The 27,028-nt window shown below is 38.4% G+C and overlaps 1 protein-coding gene and 1 pseudogene across 11 annotated transcripts in view; one reads left to right on the top strand and one right to left on the bottom strand.

Moving 5' to 3' along the window:
- Nucleotides 1-27,028, top strand: part of ADK (adenosine kinase) — a 634,537-nt gene that overhangs the window by 352,036 nt on the left and 255,473 nt on the right. For 10 of the 11 annotated variants that reach the window (XM_072628114.1, XM_072628109.1, XM_072628112.1 and 7 more), the window contains one exon: nt 1,716-1,824. The exons of the other annotated variant lie outside the window; for it this stretch is intronic. In XM_072628114.1, coding sequence (XP_072484215.1) covers nt 1,716-1,824 — 109 coding nt within the window. The remainder of the gene's footprint in view (nt 1-1,715; nt 1,825-27,028) is intronic. 11 annotated transcript variants of the gene reach the window in all.
- On the bottom strand, nt 6,408-7,419 carry LOC140517155 (glyceraldehyde-3-phosphate dehydrogenase-like; annotated as a pseudogene).

The raw sequence follows: 27,028 nt of genomic DNA, 5'->3' as shown, positions 1-27,028 counted from the left end.
AGTCATTTCATACAGAATTAGTTCTAATGTTGATGATGCTGATAAAGCATTTAGGCCTTTCCTGGAATTCACTCTTTAAGAGTGGTTGGTGCTTCCTTATCCTTTTTGTCCTTCATGCCCTCTGTAGAAGGTCAATATGACTTTACAAATGTGTTTCTGAAGATTTCTGTTTGTAATTCTTTACCTCCACACTGAATTGACATAATTTCTGCTCAGTGCTCTAGAAATGTTATTTCTCCAAACTATACCATTTTTATATACAAGTAATACATTTTTAATGTGAGAAAAGCTCTGGTATTGACTCTTAGATAGAAATAATGTTTCCAATACATTTTTAAAATATCTGTGTTATGTCCTTTATGATAAACGTTATAATATTTGTTTTGTATAACTAAAGGGAAATGGTGTTATTGTGGTTATGACCAGAGGGTATGGAAGCTGAGCAACCATCTTTCCATAGGAGAAATTAGTCTAAAGCTACTCCCAGTAACTCTTGTTTCTCAATAGAAATAGTTAAATACTGTGCTAAAGGTCTTTGTCCTTTAGCACTTATGAGCCTTTTTTTTTTTAACACGATGCCTCATTTATGATGTAGAATTGTGAAAAGATTATGGGCAAGGGGAAAATCTTTTCTAGGGTAAAAATAATTACATTTGGGGCTGTAAGATATACTAAAACTTATGGGGAGGGAGGGATGAAAGGGAGGAAGGGGGGAGAGAGAGAGGTGTAATAAACTGATGGCAAAATGAATTGAAATGAATTTATTGAAAGAAATTCAATTTTTCTTTTTACAAAGAACTATATAGAACAGCCTGAAGTGATAAGTGCCACAACAATTACCTTTTTACTTGAAAAAGAAATAAAAATGACATTCTTTTTTGTCTCAGTTTCATTTCCCTTATGTAATTCTATGTTAGAAATAGAAAGAAGGTCACTGTGTGAACCGGTGGACATTAAAAAACATATAATCAATTTTACTTAATAAAATAATATAAAATATAATTTTATTCTATCTGGTTTGATCATTGGTCAATAATTAAAAGGTCACTATGATAGTTTGGGCACAATCTGTGCTGCTGAGTTGTACTTAGGTTTTCCAGCTGTAACACTAGAGAAGCCCAGGGGCTTGGCAGCTGTGGAAACTTATTTTAATTGATTCCAGCCCTTAAAATGTAATGTTTTGCAAATTAATTCCCCATAGTAACTACAGAGTATGTAGTGAAGACATGTGTTGGAATATGAAATTAATCCTCGGTTTGATTTTTGGAGCATTTGGATAAATATACAAAATACAGTCTATCTGTAAATGTTTTATAAACAAAGACATTTTTGCAGTAATTAGAATTAAGCTTTTCATCATCCGCTTTTGCACATTAACATTCCAACATGTTCTTTTCTTTTTAGGTGAATTTTAACCTTTTAAAATGTGTCAGTCATGCATTTCGAATTGCCCGAAAACACTTTTCATTTTCTATTTCTCAGCACTTAAGTTAGTAGTTTTAAGTTCCTAGAATAAGGATTTCTCATCCTGATGAATATCCTAAACATATTTTGTAACTTGACATTCTCACTTAGGTCCTCAAGAGAAAATGAATTTTATGTGCATGTTTGAAACAAAAGGAAAACCCACACAATATTGGGAATCAATGGTCTGCAAAAGTATTCAACTAGTTTTTCCCATAGCTAGAAAACCTGTTTTTGCTTGGTTATTTTAGGTCCCTTGTTGCCAATCTTGCTGCCGCCAATTGTTATAAAAAGGAAAAACATCTTGACTTGGAAAAAAACTGGAAGTTGGTAGAGAAAGCCAAAGTTTATTATATAGCAGTAAGTATGGATTACTTTATATTTGTGGTATTTATTGACATTACAAATTGTTATTGTCAGCTGTTATACAGGTTCAATAATTTGCTGAATGTGTAACTTGCAAATCCTGAGTCAAAGCATGGTAGTATCATTTTTGTAAATATTGGGGGAAAATGTAACCGTTGTATGTTTGTGTTGTCTGTTTTTTGGTTTCCATCTGTTTGGATCCATTCTAGATAGATACTTACTTAAACTGAGCACAGGATGCCTTATTAAGCCAACCTTATTCTTAAGAGCTCTTGTAATATTTGTTCAGCAAATTTACATTTCACATTTTTAAGGCAAATTGTTGTGAAGGATGCCCGGATTATGTAGAAAAACATTATTAGCATAATTATTCATTGCAAACAATTTGAGCTTATTTGCCTGAAAAATCTTAATTGCTATTTATTCCATAGTAATTACCATGACACCTTATAATTCAATATTTCAGTAACATTGATCATGACAAGAGTCTTGGATCTGGGCAGGGAAGCAGGCTATGATTTGAATTATTAAATCTTTTGGGCTATATAGTATGTAAAAAAAAGTTAATTTCTAAAACTGGATTTTTTAACTTGAAAAAAATCCTTGTGAATTAATCAACTTTGGTATTGTTCAAATTCCGGGGAAATAGAGAATTTGTTTCCATCTCAGTGTGAGGTATCTGGTTGATCACAATTAATCAGTAATTAAATGTAAACTTCTATGGAAGATTATAAACCCATAATGTGCATATAATCTATGGTTCTGGTGTGACAGATGCTGCCATTCTGCTACCTGAACTGTGTGGGAACAGCTGGTAAAAAAGTGTAAAAAATTGATTATCCAGTAGGAACACATTCATTGAAAATATAGTTATTTCTTACAGCTAGTGTTAATGTCTCCTCCAGCCTGTTAGTGTGCAGTGCTGCAGGCTTTACATGACTGTTATTGATTCTTATATAGAGCAGAGACTGCCCCTTTTTAACTGTCAAACAAATACTAACACTGAAGGTTACACAAAGGAGAGGCATCCCACAGCTCCTGCCACATGTCTGAAAAAACATTTCAGGAATTCATGGTTTATCTTTTAATTTATTTTTTCCCCCAGAATTATTCTAACTTTTCATTTGTTTCTATAAATAGTTTCAGATTTTCATTTTCAAATAATGATAACTTTGGTGTTAAATTCAGTTTCCATCTGAACCGATCATTTTGTACACTCTTCCTCTGCTGCTAAGATGGCATTTAGAGGTTTCATTTCATTTATAGATTTTTATTTTTAAAAAACCAGCAAACCCTGGGGTTTGAAGTTTGTTGTGATCTCTGATAGACACTAATGGGAGGGAAAAGCATGGTACCAGACATGAAGGTATAATGAAGAAATCTCAAGGAATGCAACCAGGTCAGAAGTGGGCCCTTCTTGAATAGAGGCATTGGGAGGAACTCTTCACTCTTGTGTTTGTCCTTCATTCTTGAAGAGGACCATGACATCAATATGATGGCATGACTTTCATTTGACTTTGATTTGCATGAGGGAGGGCTGTGCAAGGCCACAAGCCTCATTTTCTCCTCCAGAGCCTTCTGGGTCCAATGGCTTGATATCCATCTAAATTACTAAATTGCTCTTCACTCTATCCTTTAATCAGAGGATACTGATTACCTGAGCTGATTGGATCTTGTGGGACAACCAGGTTCCTGAGGAGAAGCCAGCCTGATCCCACAGTCTCTGTTGTCTCTTATATACCTTCTATGGTTCTCTCCTTATCTCCTGTCTTTTGCCACTCATGGCTCAATTATTTCTACATTGTGTGATTTCTTTATCACACCTATATAGATATCATCTTTAAGCCTTTCTTCTTACCCTGTCTTCCAACTTTTTCCCTATTAACTCAAGAAAATCATTCTTCTTTCCTTGTCTTTTTTTCTCTCTCTGTTCTATTTGTGTGCAAAATGGAAGGGACCCCAGTGTGATAAAGAAGTACAAGAAGTACAAGTCTTTACAAACTCATATCAAGGAAAAAGACAAGCATAAAGTGAAATCAGACATATTAATGAACCAGTATCAATAATCTCAAAAGACCTTGAAAGTACTGAGAAATCTACCTTTCAAAAGGTATAAAATCTCCATCTTCATGTTCCTCCTCCTCCTGCTCCTCTTCCTCCTCTTTTAGGTCCCTTGTTAACATTCTTGTTCCAATGAAACTTTTTTTCTCAAGCAGCAACTCTTAAGGTAAATTAGAAAACTGTTAAATTTTGTTCTTTTTATTGTGCTTAATTATTAGTGTTGTAAATGTTTCGTCTAATAATTTTTCACCAACAGAATATAATAGTGACGTTAGAGATAAAATCAGCTTTTGTGGATTTATCCTGGGAATTCTAGCTACCATTAAATTTTTCCCCTTTGGAAAAATACATTCAGAATCCCTACTAACTTTAAGTTACTATTTTAAGCGCATTCCCTTTGTCCATTAGGCATGGTCCATGTAAACTATTGTAAAGATCAGAGATTTAGAAGATACTGAGAGATTGGTTTTGATGGAAGAATTTAGCACTCTATTTTATGAAATCTTATTGACAAAATTTGTGTGTATGTACTATTAAATTGAAAACTGAGCATGGCAAAAAGTAGATACTGATGAACAATTTAAATACAGTTGTTAGATTGTAGGAATTCTTATTTAGTCTTCTTGGGAAGGAAATGCTGTTTAATTCTATCAAGCAGTTAAGTGCCAGATTCTTTCTGTGACACACCTCCTTTTTTCCCTCTCAAGTACAACACAGGATTGTTACTAGAGGAATTGTGCCTACATAGGTAGTACTGCTGAGCTACCATATAAGTGGTGATTTTTTTTTTTTTTTACCATAGAGTTTGAGGGGAAAAACTATGAAGAAGAGATGACTCTACTTTGGACACTTAAGGAAAAAAAAACCAACCAAAAATATCAGTTTTGAACATCTGTTTCGTTTATTTGTTCTGTTGATTTTTTTAAACTAAACTTTTATATTTTCCATTATTTCCCTAGTATCCTTTACTTACTTATCATCTCTCTCCAGTAACCTTCTTCTTCTGGAAACTTTCCCTGCTTTAGCCTTCTTTTTTTTTAACCTTCCCTCAAGATATCCCCTGTCTTATGGCTCTATTCAGACTGTCTGTGAGATTGGCCTCCTTTTGCCAGGCAGCTCCATCAGCTCCCACTTCGGCATATTTACACCTTGATTCTCACTGTCAGAACCCAGAATGACCACGGATGAGTTTTTACAGGGACTAGAGTTCACATGTGAGTTGGAATTCTCATGTTTGGGGAGCAAGACAGGTTTTGGAAGGAGCATACAAGGATTACATGGGTATATTGGGCACCAAGCTTCTTCTTACATCAGGCCACAAATTTAGAGGAAACATAGATGGAATGATTAGTAGGCAAGGAAGAGCAAGTGAGCCTAAATTTAGGAAGAAGGGGTGCTTAGTGTTAGAGCAAGGGAGCATGAGAGGTGACAGACTGATCCAATGCAGAATCCTCCTCCTTCTTTGTAATCTTCAAATTCAGTTATCTTTGTCAGTGCTAGTTGGTTTAGATTTTTAAGCTCAGAGTGTGTTACAGGCAATGACTAATTCTTATAATTAGTTGCTTTCATTGAATATTAATAAATCATACACATGATAGATCAACTTTCCAAAAACATGCAACTGGGAAGTGTCATTTCATGGAGGTTAACCCAGGTTTCTCCAAGTTTATGTTGCTAGACTGCAAACTGACCATTCAATTTGATTTGAAAAGAATTTATTAAAGACCTATCATGTGCTAGAAACTTCTCAGGGTTTACCCTCAAGGACATACCATTTGAAGGTTAGTGTGGCAGGGAGGAGCAATGTATATAATTAAAAACTAAATACACACAAATTAAGTAAAAACAAATGAGGGTGAAGAGGGAAGCTTATGGGAAATGAAGTTAGGGGAGAAAGGTGCCTGGGAAATCACTGGAATGATGAATGGAGCCATATTGTAATTGACCGAGCTTCCCTTTTTAGAAACAGTGATAATGTTAATTTGATTAGTGTTCTTAAAGCAATAGGCAGAAGGGGGTTAGGGGAGAATAGGTACATAGTATATCAGGGGTATGGGTACAGCTAGATCTAATAGGTTCTTAATAAGAAGGACAAGAGGGCCCCAGGGCAGGAGTTCCAAATCTATGTGTTTTAGCTTCTCCAGGCCATGCTCTTTGGGAGTATGGTTTGGAAATGGTAGTGACTATGTTACAGGGACTGAAGATTGAATGTGTAAAGTAGCCTATTTTGGCTTGAACATAGATTGTGTGAAGCAGAATAATGAGAAGTGAATCTAGAAAGAGATGACTCCAGATAATGCAGGACTTTATTTTTTTTTTTCACTGAATGTGGTGACTTTATTAATGGTACACAATACAGGACTCTAGGCTTCTCCCCCCTACTACAGGAGTGTATTGGGACAAGTATGTAAATAGTACATGGTATCCCCAGTACAGGAACATAAGTTAGGAATGTAGGCTCCCAAGTGGTGGAATTCCTTTTTTTGACTGGGGATGAAGATCCATAGCTTTCCACTTTACTCCTTGGAAGCCATGTAGATCATGAGGTCTACTACATGGTTGCTGTAACCATACTCATTGTCATACCAAGAAATGAGCTTGACAAAGTGGTCCTTGAGGGCAATACCAGTGCCAGCATCAAAGGTAGAAGAGTGGGTGTTGCTGTTAAAGTCACAGGATACAACCTGGTCCTCTGTGTAGCCCAAGATGCCCTTCAAGGGTCCCTCTGATGCCTGCTTCACCACTTTCTTGATATCATCATATTTGTCAGGTTTCTCCAGGCGTCAGATCAGATCCACAACAGATACGCTGGGAGTAGGAACACAGAAGGCCATGCCTGTGAGCTTCCCATTCAGCTCAGATATGACCTTACCTACAGCCTTAGGAGCACCAGTGGAAGCAGGGATGATGTTTTGGGCAGCACCACGTCCATCACACCACAGGTTACCAGAGGGGCCATCTACTGTCTTCTGGGTAGCAGTAATGACATGGACTGTAGCCATGAGTCCTTCCACCATGCCAAAGTTGTCATGAATGACCTTGGCCAAGAGGGCCAAGCAGTTGGTAGTGCAGGAAGCATTACTGACAATCTTAAGGGAATTATCATATTTCTCATGGTTCACTCCTGTCACAAATGTTGGGGCATCAGCAGAAGGGGCAGAGATGATGACCCTCTTTTTTCCACACTCTTCAAGTGAGCCCCAGCCTTTTCCATGGTGGTAAAGACTCCAGTGGACTCTACAACATACTTGGCTCCAGCATCTCCCCATTTGATATTGGTGGGATCCCTCTCTTGGAAGATGGTAATGGCTTTTCCATTGATCACCAGCTTCCCATTCTCAGCCTTGACAGTGCCCTTGAACTTGCCATTGGTGAAGTCATATTGAAACATGAACCATGTAGTTGAGGTCAATGAAGGGGTTGTTGATGGCCACAATGTCTACTCCACCTGAGGTGAATGCAGCCCTGGTCACCAGGCACCCAATACGGCCAAATCTGTTGACTCCGACCTTCACCATGTTGTTTCTGGGATGCAATTGAAGTAGCGGATCCTGGCACCAAGCTTGGGAGAAAAGCTGAAGCTGATGCAGGACTTTAAATGCCATATAGCACAATTTGCATTTTATCCCACAGGTAGTATAGAGTCCCTGAAGCTTCTTGAACAGGTTGAGTATTATGGTAAAAAATGTATCTTAGAAGTACCAGTTTAGTATCTGCAATGGATATGGATTAGAGAACGGAAGGAGTTGGAGGTAGGAGGCTAAGTAGGAGTCTGTTGCAACAGTTTACCATGCAAGTGGAGGGAAGGGGACAGAGACAGGTGATGCACAGGTCAAACTGACAAGACTTGACAATTAATTGGATATAGAAATTCACCTCGGAGAAGCAAATAAAGGAGTTACTAGAATTGGTTCTATCTTGAGCCTGAAATCATCATTTCACTGAATGGTTGGTCACTTTCTCTTCCTGTGATCATGATGAACATCAACAGACTGGTAGCCACAAGATCTTTCAGAAGAAGTACATTGATACTAGATGACTTCTCTGACTTTCAGAGGGCCCCCCAAAAAATTCTTGAAAAAAATAAAATTTGAAACTAAGAGAACATTAGTGACTTGAGCTTCTATATCATGAATATTTTCTGCACAGAGAGAATTAGCAGGTATTACATATGGTAGACACCAACAAAGTCATAAAAAATCAAGTTTATTATGTCCTCGCAGCATCGACAGAATTGGTTATTGTCTTGGAAGTTGAGAATCATCTGTCTGGAAGCAATCAGAATCATTAGCTGGAGAGAGTAAATGTTGAAATTTATATATGAGCAAGAGATATAGATTAAAATTAATCAACATAGTTCTAAAAATTTCAACCTGTTATGTTTCAGCAAACTGTTGAAACTAAAAAATGGGAAATTGATAAAAGCAAAGACATGCACTCTTTCGTCATTTCTCAGAGAAGGGTGACCCATAAAAAAATGATTCCAACAACAAGGATGCCAGAGGAGCTCCTGACAAGGGCAGGATGGTTGAAAGTGAGGTTGGGTCTAAGCCCTGTTTCCTCATAAACTTCAAAACAGCAAAAATATCTTTAATTCCCCAATTGGAGAATGGCTATACTTGGTATTGTGAGGAGCAAAATTATTCAAAAGTAGACTCAGCATCTTGAATAGTGTAAAAGTAGTCCTTTACACACATATCACTGAGTGTATTATCATATGCTCTCATCTGTAAGATGTAGTTCTTGTGAGCCAACGTTCAGAGCAGATGAATTCAACAACTGACTGACATAATTTGGGTGGAAAGAAGAGAGGATGAGCTTTCTTGAGCTGCTGGAATCACTTAAAGAATACATATAATATGCATTCAGATTTTATCTTCATTGCTCGATCCTGAGTTACCTGGCTTTAAAAAAAACAAAACAGACAAAAAACCTAATGCAATCATTCTACCATAAGAGAAGCTTAGTGTCTGAGAATAGGTATCTAATCAGAAATATTTTGGAGTGGGATAGTGGATACGTAGATGGATTATATAACCTCAACATGATTGCACCACATAATGGAAACAATATCATTTAAATAAAAATCAGGTCCAGAATATAATTCATGGTGGGGTTTTGGGAGTTTTGGTTTTTACTCTTTATTGCTAATTTTTAAACAAAATGACTATAAATAAGGGCCTTTTGTTAAGTATCCTACTCAGATGAATGAGTCATGAAATCACTTTTATTATAATATTTCCCTTGTAATTGTTAAATTTTAAAGCATACAACATAGTTATATACTCCAATGAGCTGGCATGGCACTATGTTTTGTAGAAAAGTAGCAAGAGTATATGGAGATTGACAGGAATGGAAATGTCCACTAACTACTATGGGTTACGTAGATGCCTCCATCACACTCAGTGCAGTCTGGGGTATTTTAAATTATCATGTCCTGACAGCAGCCCCCAAACCTGCCACTCTTGTAAAGCCATACTTTTGAGAGCTGAAACGGCACCAGCCATCCATTTCTGACATGTCATGTTAATTCCCATATAACTACCGTTGATGTCGAGGGTTATATTTCTACGGCATATCAGTCAGTCCACAAGCATTTATTAAGTGTTTACTATGTGGCAGGCACTGTGCTTAACACTGGGCTTACAAAGAAAGGTAAAAACAGTAGAACCTATACAAAATTGTATGCCATCTCGGGGAGGGAGAGGGGAGGGAAGGGAAAATAATAATCTAAGTTACAAGGTAGTTATTGTAGAACACTGAAAATAAATAAAGTTAATTAATAAAAAAAAGAAAGGTAAAAACAATCCCTGTCCTTAAGGAGATCACATTTTTAATGGGAGAGATAAATGTGAAAATTAACTAGGTGCAAACAGTACATACATACACACGTGTACACACACATGTGTATATGTAAAAACAGAGATTAGTCAGAAGGTAATCTCTAAAAGGACACTAAGTGGGGGGTAAGGGGAACAATTAGGAAAAGTCTCTTGGAAAAGGTGGCATTTGAACTAAGTTTTAAAGAAAAACAGAGAACCTAAGAGACAAAGATAAGGAGGGAGGACATTCCAAGCCTAGGGGAAGCCGGTACAAATGAACAGGGACAAGAGATAGAATGTCATGTGCAAGTTAGAGCAAGTACACCAGTAATAGTCTCCACAGGTGAAGCCTGGAAAGGTAGTCAGTGGCTATAATGTGAAGGATTTTTAATGCCAAACGGGTGGCTTATATTTTATCATGGAGGTTAACAGGAAGCCACTGGAATTTATTGAGTACTGGGGTGGCCTGGTCATGCATGTGCTGTAGGAGTCCAGAGTGGGAGAAACTTGAAACGAGGAGACCAGGGACACGGCTATTGCAGCATTCTTGGCAGGAGAGGTGAAGGCCTGAACTAGGCTGCTAGCTGTCTGAATGAAGTGATAGGGAGATAAGGAAAGCTGTTGTGAAGATAGAAGCAATCAGATCTTCCCTTGGACTAGATGGTGGTGGTGGTGGTATTGTGGGTGGTAGTGGATCTTCGTTCTTGGAGAGGACCAGTGACATCAGCAGGCTAATACCTTGACTTGCAAGTGAATTGGATTTAAGTAAAACAGCTGTACAAAATCATCAGCTTCACTCTTTCCTCCAAAGGCCTCAGTGTTGAGTGGCAAGACATAGGTCAGGACAAGGGGCAATGGCTCTGGATGCAGTGGGAGACCTAAAGGTCTTTCCCAGGTCGCAGTTTGTCTGAGGCAATACCCATTCAGTAGTTAAAGGCTAGGTAAGAATTGAGGCAAAAGATGGCCTGTTTTGCCTTTGCAGAAGAAATAGTCTAGGAGAGGAATACCCTCACAGATATGTGAGGTGATGGAGGATGACTCATCAGGTTGTAAGCTTGGGTGACTGAAAAGTTGATGGTGCCTGTTTTGGGAAGAGGGTAGGGCTGGAGGGGAAAGGTAATGAGTTCTGTTTTAGACATGTTGAGCTTGAGATGCATTTGAGAATCTCAGTAACAACACCAAGTACATTTCTAATCCCATGATTCACTTCTTAAATAAATGATAATCACAAATCTTGCTTTATTAAATGTTTTTGTTATAAGGCATTTATCTAAATATTTGAGTCAATGTATTGAATTAGATCCTATTTCCCACCTTATTGTGTCATATTCATGTTGTGAAGATATATAGAATCAAACCTTATTCTGCCATCTCACAATGTATTTACATATACAGCTGTTTTAATCACTTTTGCCCTAAGTGAGGAAAAAACAGCTGTCAGATAACGTGAGTTAATTTACTTTCAGTGGTGATCAGTAGCAACCAATTCTTTGGAATCTTTGGGGCTACCTTGTGTAGATAGGATTCATAAAACAACATTTGGGAAGTAGTGCCCTTCTCTTTCCCAAACAAATTTAAGTAGAAACCTGTCAACCTGAGAATAAAATATTTATTTGTAACTGTTGGCCTACCAATTATTGATGGAAGGGACCCCTCCCCTCCTCTTCCTTTTCTGCCCCCTCCATTCTCTAGCCCTTAGATGGTAGATAACCTTCCTCAGCACAGTAATTAATGGAGCGCAGTCCCAGCTCTACGGATCATGTGATTTTTCAGAAGAATACATTATTAGAACCCTTGCACAGCCAGTCGAGCTATAGCAGCCCAGGCGGCAGCAGCAGTTCCATTTCTCACAAAGAAAATGTTGAACCCGAGCCAAATGTGTGGTGGCAGTCTGTTGCTAGGGAATCAGGGTCCTGAGGCGATTAATGACAAAGCAGGCAATAACAAGAAGGCAGAATTACAGATTTAAAAGAGAAAAAAGTGGTTGGTGTTATAATTACCCAAAGAAATCCGCACTCATTAAATTGGCTGTTTTTATGATTGACTTTAATTGGAGGTTAGCTCCGATATTTAGCTCCTTTCCCACCCCTTTAAACACACACAGGCACATAATCAGTAGAACTGCAGACTTGTTTTTCTAAGCATTGAGAGAAGCTTGCCCTGTAATTTGATCCCCACTGACAGATGCATTTTCTATGCTGCCATTTTGAATTAACCTATTGTGGAACAATTTTCTTCAACCCTGTTGAATAAAACATCCAGTCTGATTACCTCCTATGGATTTGATAGAGTAAAAGAATGTACTTCTATTGAAGTAGATTGTTTGCATGGAGTCCACTGATTCGGACTCTATCAATAAGCACCCAGAATTGATAGATTTTCAAATTTGTGGGTGAAAACACAGGACACCTTCTACCGTCTCCCTTTATTTTTGGTATTTCAAAGTACAGAGTACCTGATTCAGGGCTGCAGTGTAGTACAAGGCAGGGCAGCTCCCCCACAGGATTTTCAGATAAGGTGATTGAAATCTAAAGAGTCTGAATCTTTGTTTGAACTGTTAACATTTTGGATAGAGTTTTCCACTTATGCAAACCAAAATAAATATCTCTTCCTTGTCCCTGTGAGCCTACTCCTTTCTTCCTCCCCCCACGCCCCAAATGTTCAGACAGATTTAGTTGAAAGTTTAAAAGTTAAGTTAAAAAATCTCTGAGAAACAGAGTTTCTTGTTAAATAGACATCTTTCAAGTCTGCTAATATGTTAAAAAAAAATCTATGGTCTTTCAGGTCATACATTATCAGAGATAAATGGGTAGACAAACAGTTTTAATACCTAAATCTTTCAAGGTTCAATGAAGCACATTCATATCTTCCATAGCAGTGGGGGAGCATCACAAACCATTTACCTCACGGAGAAGCCCGAATTATATAGTTACATGATGCCACTGCTCTCCAGATTTCTAATCAAACAGTGAAACAAAAGAGCCCAGCATATCCTATCCGACAATACACACACTGCTAATCAGATGCCAGTGCCAAGCTGTCTGCTTTGTTAAATACTCAGCTTCCTCCAGGCATGAAGACAGCTGCTAGAACTATGATGAAATTTGGTGGCTCAGTCTACTTTTGCTACCCTTGGGCTACCAAGATACTGTTAATTTAGACCACCCCAATTGGTACACTTTAGGGAGTGTGGTTTGGGGTTTCTTGTTTTTCGTTTTTGTTTGTAATTAAAATGATAAAGCATCATTATTACAGTGAGGACCTCTGTAAGTTTTTGCATTTGGCAGATACCTCCTGTGATAGCCCCAGCATGTTATTTTCAGTGATGTAATGGTCTTAATTGCATTTTGAAGAGAAGGGGAAGCAGAGTGAAGAACCTCCATTAGCTTTAAATCAGTTCAGATTTCTGTCTTGGCTACCTGTTTCAGCTCTAAAATGTGAACAAGATAGTAAAAGAAACTGGTTATGAATAATTGTCAGTCCCCACACTCCCAGCCGTGGGAAGAAGCTGCAGATTTTCAATCCTCCCCAGACAGCACTGCCTTCCAGCAGAGGCCATGTTCTTATCCACCTCCCCCAGATGACATTGCCTTTGGGGACATGATTCTCAGATTGCAAGTAAAATCTGTGCGGATTTAGCATACTATTTAAATGTCAATTAAAATGGAAGCCTTCATACCCTGATCATTTTGGTAAGAAAGTTGAAAGAAACAACCTGAAGATATTTATTGCTTTCCTCTTGTTAGCTTTCTAAGTTAGCCTTCTGAGGAAGAAGTCTTACAGCTTGTGAAGCAGTACTCCTATCATGCCACATTTCCTGGAACAAGATAATCTAATAATTGACTCAGCAGAGTGTAATCAATCTCAAAACTGTTTTCTGGTTCATTGTTGCTATAATGTATTTGTGTGTTTGGACATTCCTCTAGTACATGATGACTCTAAACATTTGAAGGTTCATTCTCGGGCCTTTACTTGGGCAAAAGCCAGAGGATTCCTTTGGGGGGACCTTTTTATTAAAAACAGAAAAGAGACAACAGCAACTGCTGGTGTTTGTGGAAGTCAAGAAAAGGCTTAGGTTGTCATTTTGCAAATGAAGACAATGTAAGCAAGGCTGGTGAAAAGACCTTTAGAATTCCCACAAAGTGTTCTTCTGTGCTTAACAGTAACTGACCACATTAGAGGGCATTTCATCTTGAGTCATGGTGATCAATGATTTAGAGCTGGAAAGGAACTCAGAGGTTATCTGTTCCATTCACCTTCCTTTATAGATGAAGAAACTCTGGTGGACACGTTTAAAAACCTGTAAGGTTTGATATGATCTGACTCTAGGTAGAGCTAATGTAACAGAAATTGTGCCTGAATTGTGTTATAATCGCTTGCAAGTTCTGGTATTAGACCCATATAATATATGATCTACCTAAAATTACACATGCATTTTGTTCATGACCTGGCATTATGGATCTGGGGTCTGTTTTATTCATTTCATTTCACTTTAATGAAGTGTTTTAAAAATCTACATTTCTGTTATTCAGAGATATAAAACTATCAGACTACAGATTTTAAAAATATGTATATAATATTGTCTGTCTCTCCTATCGCAGTCCAGATACTTCATCAGATATTATATTCAAGTCTAGAGCTACTAGGTGCTGAAAAGTAGTTTATACATTTTCAAGACTTTACTTAGCAAAGTTCTTTATTCTTTTCCCTGTGCCTTTCCCTCTACCCCTCCCCCAGTGCTATAGAGTTAGCCTGGGAATTGGAAGTGAGGGCATAGGTAGGTATAAGCTGAGGGCAAAAAGACCAAGAGCCCTGAGCCGACGTATTCCTTAGTGGCCTGTTAAGCTAATAAGGAGACAACTACTCTTCTGGCTTCTGAGTATCACAAAGTGGTTTTATGGCAGACCTTGTCTCCCAATAAAAAGCCATAGAATGGTTAGAGGACTTGGTGAAATTGTGCAGGACCACAGAAAGGAACATAATTCTCTTGTCTGTAGTCTAGGATGATCACATTCTTTCAGTTCTACATTGCTTTTTAGGTGTGAGCTTTCCTTAGGCTTATGTTTCATTTATTCTGATATTAGTAGTGATAATAAAGATAACTAAAATTTGTATAGCACTTACTATATGTCAGGCACTGTGCTAAACATTATAAAGTGTCTTAACTTTTAAAAGGCCTGCCAAGGCTAAGAGCTACAGGCATCTATCTCTGAAGAAGGTGAAAATCTTTGTTACTCATATATGAACCTTGATGACTTCTAAGGAGACATTGGCAAATGACAAAAGAAAAGAGCAAAATGGAGTATCTTAGAATTATGGTATTGGTAAATGATTAATTTCTGATAATTTGGAGGTATACTTATGTTCTGAAGAAAGCATGATTATAAATTCATATGACTGATTTCTATATTACTTATGGAATTGGTTTCATTTCTTTGTGCCATGTCTTCTGTCATTTTAATTGATATCCCTTGTGAAGAAATTTAGATTCTTCTCAACTGAACAGCCTAGCCATCAAAGATGCTGTGCCCAAGGGGAGATTTATAAGGGTTCCCTGGGGGAAAGTAGCACTTCCAGGCCCAGCAGTACTATAATTGTGTGAGTTGCATTGGCCACATGTAGCCCATTACCACTGTCCTGAGTTTGTGCCCACTCTTCCTGTGATCCCTGTGTTTGTGAGAGCACCCACTCCTAGTTTATGGGGAGAATGTTTTGCAGCCACCTTTCCTACTGTGTTAGCTCAGTAAATGCTATTTCTTTGAAAAGAAAGAAAGGAGGAAAGAAAGAAAGAAATTTAATCTCTTCTCATTTGTTTAGCCTATGTAATAATGGAATAGAGTAGAATCACCTTGAGGGCAGGGATACTTTCATACCTGTTTTTGTGTCTTGCCATTTAATAAAAGTGGGTTGTTTTATTGACCTACATGTATCAGTATAGGAAATCGTTTCGAATTTAGGGTTCAGTGGACCAAATTTCTCTAAACTTTAGATGCAAGCAAAGCAAATCTACCCACCCTCCATTTATGTTGGTCTGGCTCTCACAGTTAGGGGTTCAAAGAAATGGATTCCTGGATTTTAGAAGTGGGAGAAACTTAGAGGACATTTAGTCCAACCCTCTCATTTTATAGATGAGGAAACTGAGCCCAGAAAGAGATAAAATGACTTGCTGCTAGGAGTGGTTTAAGGTTCTCAAAGCACTTTGTATATATATTATCTCATTTGATTCTTTCAAGAACATGAGGTAGGTAATATTATTGTAACTATTTTAAAGATGAGGTCACACTATTAGTGGCAGAACTGGTTCTTCCCAGGTTCTCTGACTCCAAATGTAGCATTTGTTTCACTATGCCAAAAAATTCTCAGAACTCATTTGTGTAGTATTTATAAATAATTAATGTGTTTTCAAACTTAAGAGTGTAGTCCTAGGCAAGGGATGTAAAGTGGATGGATTTTGAGCTTTTTTTAAAAAAAAAAAAAGGCCTTTGTTGAAAGTAGAAAAAAAACATACCTAATCTAAAGAAAAAACATTATTTTGAGAGCAATACCTGAAGAAACTTGGGCTGTTGGTTTATTGGATGAATTGAATCCCACTGATGGTAAAGGCTATCTTTGATGTTTCTATAAGAAACATCCTGGCTTCTTTTGAATCACAGGGTAAGCCACACCCTCTTAAAAGAGGTGTTCCCAGTTCCCTCAGTCCTACTGTTCCCCTCACCCCCAAATCACTTTTCTCTTAGCCCCTGCATAGATCATACTTGCATATTTGTGAACATAGGATCCAGACCTGGACGTAAGAAGCCACATATAGTTCATGTGGGTCCTTTCCTGTTTTCTTTGATGGTACAGACCTAATAGTGGTATCCCTAAATAGATGCTACATCTGCACAGTGATGCCTAGGAGTATGCATAGTTTAATAGCTTTTTGTGGCATGGTTCCAAATTGCATTGCAAAATGGTACAACTGGTTCGCATCTCCACATCGGTGCATTAATAGACCTGTTTTCCCTTGACCTTTGTAGCATTTGTCATTTTCCTTGTTTTTCCCCAATTTTGTCAATCTGGTAGATATGAGAGGTTTGTGAGAGTTGTTTTAATTTGCATTCCTCTAAATATCAGTGATTTTGAGCATTTTTTTCATGGCTGTCGATAGCTTAGATTTATAAAGAGTGGTTTTTCTGAAGGAATGAGTTTTCTAGATAACATTTGTTCCTCACCTCCCTTTTAAGTACCAAAACTTTAATTTTACAAAATGAAAACCTTTCTAAACAATATTATATATTTTCTCGTATTTCCCAAGTCTATTGAACATAATAATCATTTTCGATGGCACAGGATCATAATTACAAGCATGAGTTAGTAGTTTCACTGAAGTACATATAGCTATTTGCTTTTATGTTAAATTGCCCCAGACATCTGTCCCATAGGCCTCTCACAGTGTTGTGAGCTAAGGAGAGTGTTATAGAAATAGAGTAATCCGTTGTCATATTTTTCAGTTCTTATGTTTGCTTCCTACAGTGCTCCTATCTTTTTCCTTTTTATCAGCTGTCAGTATGCCTACCTTTGACAACTGCTATTCTTTTAATTTGTCACTTGTATTTTGCTGTAGGCTGACAAACTGGGTAGCCTAGCTTTTGGAGATTCATTCATTCATTTATTCATCTGTCTATCTGCCTTTCTAAAAATTGGGCCATCCCATCTTATCCAGATTGAATGTATAGATACCACTCGTGGACCAATACGATTCAGATGAGCATATGGGAGCTTTGACCATTTCTGATCCTTACCAGTTTTCTACCCAGTAGGCAAAACTGGAAGCTCCCTGCCTCCTAGAGACTAACTATATTAATGCCAAATTTATTTTGGATACCCAAATGGCTTAACCCACTACAGCTCACAACTGAGCTCAAGCAGTCTCTAGCCTCAGCCTCCCTGGTAGCCTCTTCTACAGGCATTTACCATCATGTCCAACATGGAGATCAAGAGAGAATGCCATATTAGATCGCCATTCAGACTTATTATTAGAAAAATCAAGTTTCTTCTGACGTAACAATAACACTCATAGCTTTTATATATTGCTTTACATTTTGTAAAGCACTTTATATGCATTATCTCTTTTTATCCTTATAATGAAAGAAAGTCTGGGAGGTACAGAAGGAAGGAAGGGAGGACAAAAGGGAGACTAAATTTATTTATTATACTCTTACTCTGTGCCAGACACTGTGCTAGATATAAATGAAATGGTGGGGGACAGGAGAGGGGTGAGGGGGGGAACGAGGAAGACTTTCCCAGCTCTCTGGGAGGTTAACTATTCAGAGAAATCATACAAAAGGAACCTGAAAAGGCCCGATTTGGGAGTGGGGGTTGGGGTTAGGGTCTTGAGGAGATGAAGGCATCCAGCAAAGGAACATGGCTTTGAAGTGCAGATCAGGAGAGGGTCTCAAGGGGGATGAATGGGGTGTGGACCCTTCCACATAATGGAGACCCCAAGAGAAAGTCATCAAATGGGTGAAGGGGGTGGATGGACCTTGTATTAGGCTACTCTAAGATGAAGAGGCCTGAGGCAAGAGGGAAGTCCCCAGATGAAACAGCAGCACAGACTTGATTTTGAAGTCTGGAACAAATTGGGCTAGGGAAGTAGCTGCTGTTATTTTCCCCACTTTATACATGAGAAAACTGAGAGTGAGAGAGGTTGAGTGACTTGTCAAGGGTCATACAGACACTAAGCATTTGTGGCAAGATTTGAGGTGAGGATAAAGAACTGAGTCAAATTTGTAAAAATATAGGTCATTCCCCAACTGATAAATGATCAATGGTCAACGGATATGAACAGACAGTTTTCAGATGAATAAATTTAAGCTATCTATAGTCATATGAAAAAATGCTCTAAATCACTATTGATCAGAGAAATGCAAATTAAAGCAACTCTGAGGTAACACCCTATACCTATCAGAGTGGCTAACATGACAGAAAAGAAAAATGATAAATATTGGAGGGGATGTGGGAAAGCTGAGACACTAGTGCACATTGGTAGAGTTGTGAACTCATCAAACCATTCTGGAGAGCAATTTGGAACTATGACCAAAGGGCTATAAAAATCTGTGCCTACCCTTTGCTCCAGCAATACCACTGCTAGGTTTGTATCTCAAAGACATCCAAAAAAAAAAAAAAGGGAAAAGGACCTGTTTGTGCAAAAACATTTATAGCAGCTGTTATTGTGGTGGCTATATTATGGTGGAATATTATTGTGCTATAAGCAATGATAAGAGGATAATTTCAGAAAAATCTGGAAAGGCTTACATCAACTGATACAAAGTGAATTGAGCAGGATCAGGAAACACTGTGCACAGTAACAGCAATATCCTACAATGAAGAATTGTGAATGGCTTAGCTATTCTCAGCAATGTAATGATCCAAGACAATCCCAGAGGACTCATGACGAAAAATGCTATCTGCCTCCAGAGAAAGAACTGGTACTGTCTGAATACAGACTTACACATACTATTTTTCTCTCCCTCATTTCCTTATTTCCTTCCCTCCCTCTCTCCTTCCCTCCTTTCTTCCTTCCTTCCTGTCTTCTTTTATAGAACAACTAACATGGAAATGTTTTACATGATTGCACATATATAAACTATATCGGATGGCTTACTGTCTCAGGGAGGGGAATGAGGGTTGGTTAGAATTTGGAAGTCAAAACTCAAAGTTTTTTGTTTTGTTTTGAGGGGGTAGGTAAGGCAGTCAGGGTTAAGTGACTTGCTCAAGGTCACACAGCCAATAAGTATCAAGTGTCTGAGGATGGATTTGAACTCAGGGCCTCCTGACTCCAGGGCCAGTGCTTTAATTCACTGCACCACTTAGCGGCCCCTCAAAAAAAAGTTTTACAAAATTGTTTAAACATGTAATTAGGGAAAAATAAAATATCTTTTTTTAAAAAGAGCAGAGTACATTTAAAAAATAAAGATGTGAGGTCATGGGACCATTAAATTTAAAGAAAGAGAGAGATTTCAGCTGAGGTCAGAGTGCCCCTCCAATGCTTTACCTACTCTATTTCCTAGCTGTCACCATCACAGTTGTGTGATACTAGGGAGGCTCCTTAACAAGTCAGTATACTGGGCAGCTTCCTAAGATTGAGCTCCTCTCTAAATGGAGAATTTTTTCACATTAGAATTCCCTGTATTGATAAAATCATATGATAATAATTCACATTTATAATAATATTTCTCAGGTTTGGGAAGTACTTTCTTCACAGTAATCCTGGAATTCCACTGCAAGAGATATTGCAGTTATTATTCTCATTTTACAAAGGACAGATCTGAGTTTCATAGACATGAGGTCACACAGCTAGGATCATAGCTAGAATTTCAGCCTGGACCCTCTTATTCAAAGTCCAGAATATTTTTTTCTGCAACACACTTCTTCCTTATTTTAAGATTGCATAGAAAAATCAATAAGCTATAATGTACAAACTTTGTGACATATATTAGGGATTCTCAGAGACTTCTTTTTTTTTTCCATTCTCCATCCTTTATTCCTATGCCTCCATTAATTAAAGCTGATACATAATCAATAATCAACAGGCATTTATTAGGTGCCTACTGTGATCCAGGCATTAGGCATACAAAGAGAAAAAAATGAAACAGTTCCTTCTCACAAGGACCTTACATTCTAATGAGACAAGAAGTACATACATACATACATACACTAAATAAATATAAAGATAGTAAATGCAAATTAGTGTAAAATACTTAAATAAAAAGAAGTTTGGGAGGAAGGGCACCAGCACCTGGGAGCACCAGGAAAGACCTCTTCTAGGAGGTATGCTTGAGTTGTGCCCTTAGGGAAGAAAGGAATGACAATGAATGAGAGAGGGAGTTCATTCCAGAAATTGCCTCTGTGACCCGGGGAAAGTAACTGAGATAGAGGATAGTGTCTGAATCTCAGAGTGTGGGATAGGAAGTAATCTCCAATCAAGCTGAAAGACAGATTGGGGTCAGACTTCAAAGAGCTTGAAAAGCTAAACAGAGGAGTTTTTATTTAATCTTAGAGAAAATTGGTAACTACTGAGTTTATTGAAGTGGCAGTTATATGGTCAGATCTCTGCTCAAGGAAAATCACTTTGACAGAAGTGAATAGGGTAGACTGGAGTAGGGAGAGACTTGAGGCAGCAACACCAGTTAGGACACTATTGCAGTAATCTAGGTGAATGGTTACAAAGGCTGAAATGATGGTAGTGGCTGTGTGAATAAAGAGAAGGATGCAAGAGATGGGAAGGTAGAATTGTCAAGACTTGGCAACTCAATGTATGCATGGGGTGAGGGAGAAGGAGGAATCCACGATAGTGTCAGTGACCCTTGGAACACTGATAGGTGGTAGTGCCTTTGTAAGAAGGCAGTGTGTATGAGACAAAAAAAGAACGAGTTTTCCTTTGGTTATGCTGAGTTTACATGACCCATAGGCAGTGGGTGATGAAGGACTGAAACTCTGGTGAGAGTCCAGGGTTGGAGATAAAGATCTGGGGGTTAATGGCACAGTGAAAATAATTCAGCCTGTGAAAACTAAAGAGGGAAACTAAACTTCTCAAGGGAGAAAAGCAGAGGAAAGAGAGTAAGAAGAGGGGGCCTCATTTCGAGCTTTAAGAAGCACCCACAATAATGTTCAGGTGGATGTGATATGGAGAGAAATGACCTTCAGGGAAAGCCTTACTGTGTGAGCTCTGATCATGTTTATCTTCTCGTAGTTCATTTCATTCTATGAGTTCCAGTAAAAGCTTGAACATCAAATAAGAATTTTACGTAGACTTACAGCATTACTGATAAAATTTGGAATGTATCATACTCATATAGGTTGCAGTGAGTGTTGTAGAGGAAGTAATACACCAAGAATCTGATTGCCTAATTTAATTAATATATTTCTGCATGAACTGAGTTTTAGAGTGCATATGTTGAAACTCCCATTTTTACATTATTTTTGTTCAGAAACATTTAATAGCTGAATATTTAGAGAATTGAAAGTGTTCCTTTCCTTGGCCTTAATTCCATCCAGGGTGATTTTTTTATACTGCTCAGAAGAGAGATCTGCAAAGGGCTGTAGATACTTATCTGCCTAATTGAGCCATCATTTGTTGACATGAGAAAAGGCACGTGACTTGCCTTAATGCATTTCTTGGTAACAGCAGGAGGCTTGAATGTAGTCTATGTAAGGGTAATACCAGCAAGAATATCGTTAGGCATCTGAATGTAGCCTAGCATATAGAACAGTGTGAGGAAAAGAGGGAAAGTGATATAAAAAGAATATAGTGATGATGTAAGTAGCCGTGAATGTATTTTTACAAAGCTTGTGACTATTTCTAGCCCAAGTAATTGTTGTTTTTTAAAGACATTCATTTAATAAACATTTATTGAGCATCACAGAATACTGTAAGGCCCTGTTGAGCTCTTTGAAGGATGTAGCTGTATGAGACCTGATCCATGGACCACATGAACCTTTGGTCTAATGGGAAAGAAAAGGCATACACAAATAATGTAGGTACAGAGGAGGCTGTATAGTGTGCTGTACTTGGAGAAAATGCCAGAGATTGCTTTCTAGCTCTGTCATTATTACCTGTGTGACCTAGAACGAGCCACCTGATCTTAGCTACAAAAAAGAGGGTGCCAACTCGGTAGTACAGTGAACAGAATGCCAGGTGTGGAGTTCAAATCTGGCCTCAGATATTTACTAGATAGTGGCTAGCTTACTGCACAAGTCACTTAATCCTGTTTGCCTCAGTTTCCTCATCTGTAAAATGAGCTTTGCCAGTATCTTTGCCAAAAAAACCCAAACAAACCAAGAAACAAATGGGGTCACAAAGAACTGGACATGACGGAACAGCAGCAACAGTAAAAGAAAGGGGGGGAGGTGTCAGAATAGATGATCTATAAAGCAATTTCCCAAAGTGTAGAAATCTATAGAACCAAGTTATTCAACAGGGCTCACTGAAGTTTGGGAGGTCACGTCTTGCTGGAGGGATTCATGGAAAATATTTGATCTTGGCCTTAAAGGATAGGTACGTTTTCCAGGTCAGGATGGTTTGGTGGAAGGTGTACTAAGGAGAAAGAATATGACGCAAAGTAAAGTGGGATACATGTTTAAATGAAGGATAAAGTTCTTTGAGAAATGAAGCTGGAAGTTAGGTACTGGTACCAGGGAAAGGAGTTTGGACCTTGTTTTATAGGCAATAAAGAGATAATGAATAGTATTTGAGAAGCCATAGAGAGTGCCATAGACTTCTTTGATTCTGCCCTCAGTACCAACGAGTCAGTATTAATGACTATGATAAAAGAGTGATAATTTGTTTTGACCCCCACTGTTTCTGTGGGACCTTCATGGGAAGAACCTCCCCCTACCAATGCAGAATGGCACCATTCTGCAACTTGCTGTTTTAGAGACTTGCCCAGGATTTCCTGTATATATCAGAGGCAGGACATGACCCTACGTTTTCTTGAATTGGAGGCCAGCTCTGTAGTTTCTCTGCCTCTTAATAAATCACATTTTTGTGGCAGTGGAAATTTTACTTAAAGTGTTATTCTAATACTTCATCTTAGCCTTGACATGATTCTGGGTCACTGAAGGCCATGTCCACAGAGCACAGTTTCTGGCAAGTGCTGCCAAATCCAAAAGGTTGAAATAAGGGACAGTGATGGAGCTTACATTTGCTGTGTCAGGACCAGGAAGGCCGATGCTCTGGCACAGTCTTACATGGTGCTTTTCTTTATTACTGGCATGGGGAAGGGTTGGGTAATCATCTAGACACTTAGTAAAATAATTCTGTTGTAGTGGGTATGTCAGCATAGACTTCCTATGTCTGGTCTACCTTGATAACATTCCCTTTGTCTCCTCTGAGGTCATATCTCCTCTGACAGCTCTTTTTTTCCCATTATGGTGGCAAGCTTTATCCCCAGCAGTCTCTTATCTCTCATCTTGTTTACATGGGGAAGTGCCTGAACACATTTACTGGTAAGCCCCCTGTGGGCCTGAATGCCACCTGTGTAGCCCTGTGGCCCCTTTGTACAACTGAGTCATCTTGTACCATGTGCCAACAGTGATGACTTATATTACTGACAAGAATTGAGGCAGGACAGGAGGGGATTCTGGGGGAGGAGGTGAAGTGGGAAAGGCAAGACAGAAAGGGTAGAGACATTTGTTTTAAATATGAAGTGATTGCCAGGCTAATTTTTTTAAAATGAGACCATGTTGAGCAATGGAAAGAACACAGCCCTTGAGAGAGAAGATCTGAGATCAATTCCTGCTTCTGACACTTGCTATTTGTGTGGCCTTGGGTAAGTCATGTAACCTCTCTGGGCCTTGTATGCCTCTCAGGTCCCTTCCTGCGCTACTTTTATATTTCTACGATGAATAAATGAACAGATAATTGAAAAAACATTTATTTATTACTTACTATGTGCTGTTCCCTGTATTAAGCACTGGAATAGAAATAGTATAACAGTCCCTACTTTCAATAATGAGGGGAAAATAACATATAAAAAGAGTACACCTCTATGGTGGATGGATAGAAAGATCCCTAAGTCTTGAGGCTTTAGCAAAGTGGAAGACACAAGTCAGGATTCCTTAGGGTACACCAGCAGGTCAGATTAGAGTTCCCATGGGTCTTAAGGCCATAGTAGCCAGGAAGATAGTGAGATCTGGTGGTCCTTCATCTCAATAGAAGTAGTTGGTAACTCATTTTGTTGTTGACTTCCAACTCATCCACATGACATAAATAGCTGTGTCCTTCCTATTCAGCTACCCCATTGGACTCTTTGAGTTGAAGGCAAGGCAGAATTTGAAGGGCACCCCACTGGTGGTCCTTCATTGTAGGTCACCCCAGTGGGGTTTGAGAGGGAGGGGCAAAGCAAAGAACCTAAAACTGGAAGTAGTTTACCAAGGGCATGGAGGAATCTTCCATAGTATAGTAATTTGTGCCTGGACATAGGGGAACATGTAACTTCTGATGCAGTCTAATTGCCATGATTGATGCCTAAAACATCAAAGGAAACTCCTCTCATTCTCACCACTGGCATCTCAAGTATTGTCTTTTAGAAGGCCATTGTAGACAGCGTCCACCTGCCATTAATATCTAGGTTGCTTCTATCCCAACAAGGTCCATTTCTGATACTAGAGATTTCCTTACAAGATATTTGGGGGGAGATAGTTTTCCTATAATTGTATTGGTTCTTCTGTATACTTTTCATGTACCTTATGAAGTAGATTCTTGTTCAAGAATGAGTTGGGCTGGATGACCACTGAGGTATTCTACTTTCATGAGATATGCATTTTATCTGCATCAGTATAGAACGTATATTCTGTAGAGACCATTTACTGCTTTCTTTTTGTCAGTTTCCAGAAGTAACCTCTTGCATTTACCTGTTTTCAGAAGAAAGAAATGTTTGAGGTAGGATAAACATGATTAGTAGTATTAACTAAGACCATAATTCTTTTGATAGATTGGGATTTACTATTCTAAAGTGATTTATAATTAAAGCTGTCATCATTTATTTGCTAAATATACCTGAACCTCTGCTGTGATAGTACTTCAGCCTCAGTCCACCTCCTGGAACTTCTGTCTTCCTCTCTTGTAATCTATTTTTAACAAAGTCTTTTTTAAGGAAGACATAGTTGATAGAAAATCTGTCAGCCCCATGCACCAAAACAAGATAAAATGGCTGTTTCTGATCTCCTTGGAGAGTTCACATCCTATGTAGCCCTTGCATAGAGCCAATTTCTGTTTCAGTGCCCTGGAGATTTTATGCAGGACCTGTGGACTGTAGATCACTGTCTTGACAGAAAACTGAGCCTTTTCATGAAGTTTATAGCTCCTGGTTGAAATTGCATGAGAAAATCCAGCCATGTAATTTCAAATCTTCCTAATGAGGGAGGCATCTGAAAATACAGGGAGGCAGCTAAATGAACTTAAACGTTCAGCCACACATGTACACAAGATGGAAGCAAAGCAACATCTTACAAAGGCTACAATAAAGAGGCCCAGATCTGTAGGAATCATGTCCAGAAAGGCTGACCTCAGGAGTGAGTTGAGATATGCTCAAAGTGCTCCTGATGACAAAAGAGTTGTTATAGTCAGGACAAGTAAAATGAACAGAGCCAGAGAGGCTTGGTGTTTGGGGTGGATCAGGCAGTATGAAAGGATGAGAAATAAAGCAGAGCTATCCAGGCCCTAGTTTGTGTCTATTTTCTTTTTCAAGGAGGAAAATTTTCAGATTAAAAAGCATAGAATAAACCAAGTTTAAGGGATCTTGGAGCCTAAGGTAGATGAAAAATAATGAGAGCTACTGGTTGCTCATAATGAGTCTCCTGATGCACATAATTTACACCTTGGGGTACTTCAGAATGTGCAGAAGTGACTGCTGAGCCACTGCTATTGGGAGAGGGTGGCCATCCTAGAAGATGGGAGATGGGTAAATGCCCTCATTCTCAGAAAGGCAAGAAAGTTGATTCATATATTGTGCCCATGAGTTTAGTGTCAGTCCATGCAAAACTCTGGAAAGAGATTATTATTGAACCAGTGGTTTGTGAACACTTAAAAATGGAAGTGGCAATCCTTAGCAAGTCAGCATTTTTTCCTCTGGTGATAAACCTTGCATAAGTAACCTTTTTCCTTTTTACCTGTTAGAAATAATGTTTACTGTTAGATAAGGTTGATCTTAGGATCCTAGGCATAGATCTCAAACTGAAAGGGACTTGGAAGCAGTGGTTCTCATTCTGTACATGAGAAGTTGTGACTTTACCAACATCTCCCAGGTCCTAAGTAGCAGAGCTCTTATTTGCATCCAGGTCTTCTGATTCCAAAGTCTTTTCCATGATATCCTTACTAACAAGATAGAGGAAAAGTAAGCATCACTTTTTCTTTTACTTTTCTTTTAAAAGTTTTTCTTTTACTTTAAATTTTGTTATTGGTTGTATAACCTTACTTAAAGAGTTATGATTAAGATCAGTACCAACTAAAAACAGGTTTCTAGTGATATGTCATAGTGCTGTTATATCTGGTTTCATTCTCATAACCATTTTATTTCAGTGATTTGTTACTAAACTTGTAGGTGACCTGGAGCTGGGAGGGTTAGCTAATTTGTTGGATGACAGAGTTAGGGATCAACAGGCCAAAACAAAGGACTTAGCCTTGCATGAGGAGATTTAATAGGGGTAAGTATAAATAACTTAGTTTTTAAAACATCAGCTGTACACACATCAATTGTGCATGATGTGACTAGAAATTAGTTGAGTTGAAAAGACTTAGCAGAGTCTTAATTAACTGAAAGCTCAGAAATATC

This window comes from Notamacropus eugenii, chromosome 1 (genome assembly GCF_028372415.1).
Source record: "Notamacropus eugenii isolate mMacEug1 chromosome 1, mMacEug1.pri_v2, whole genome shotgun sequence".
Classification (NCBI taxonomy): Eukaryota; Metazoa; Chordata; class Mammalia; order Diprotodontia; family Macropodidae; genus Notamacropus; species Notamacropus eugenii.
Note: the sequence above shows the minus strand (reverse complement) of the source record. Positions and strands in the feature narration are given on the sequence as shown.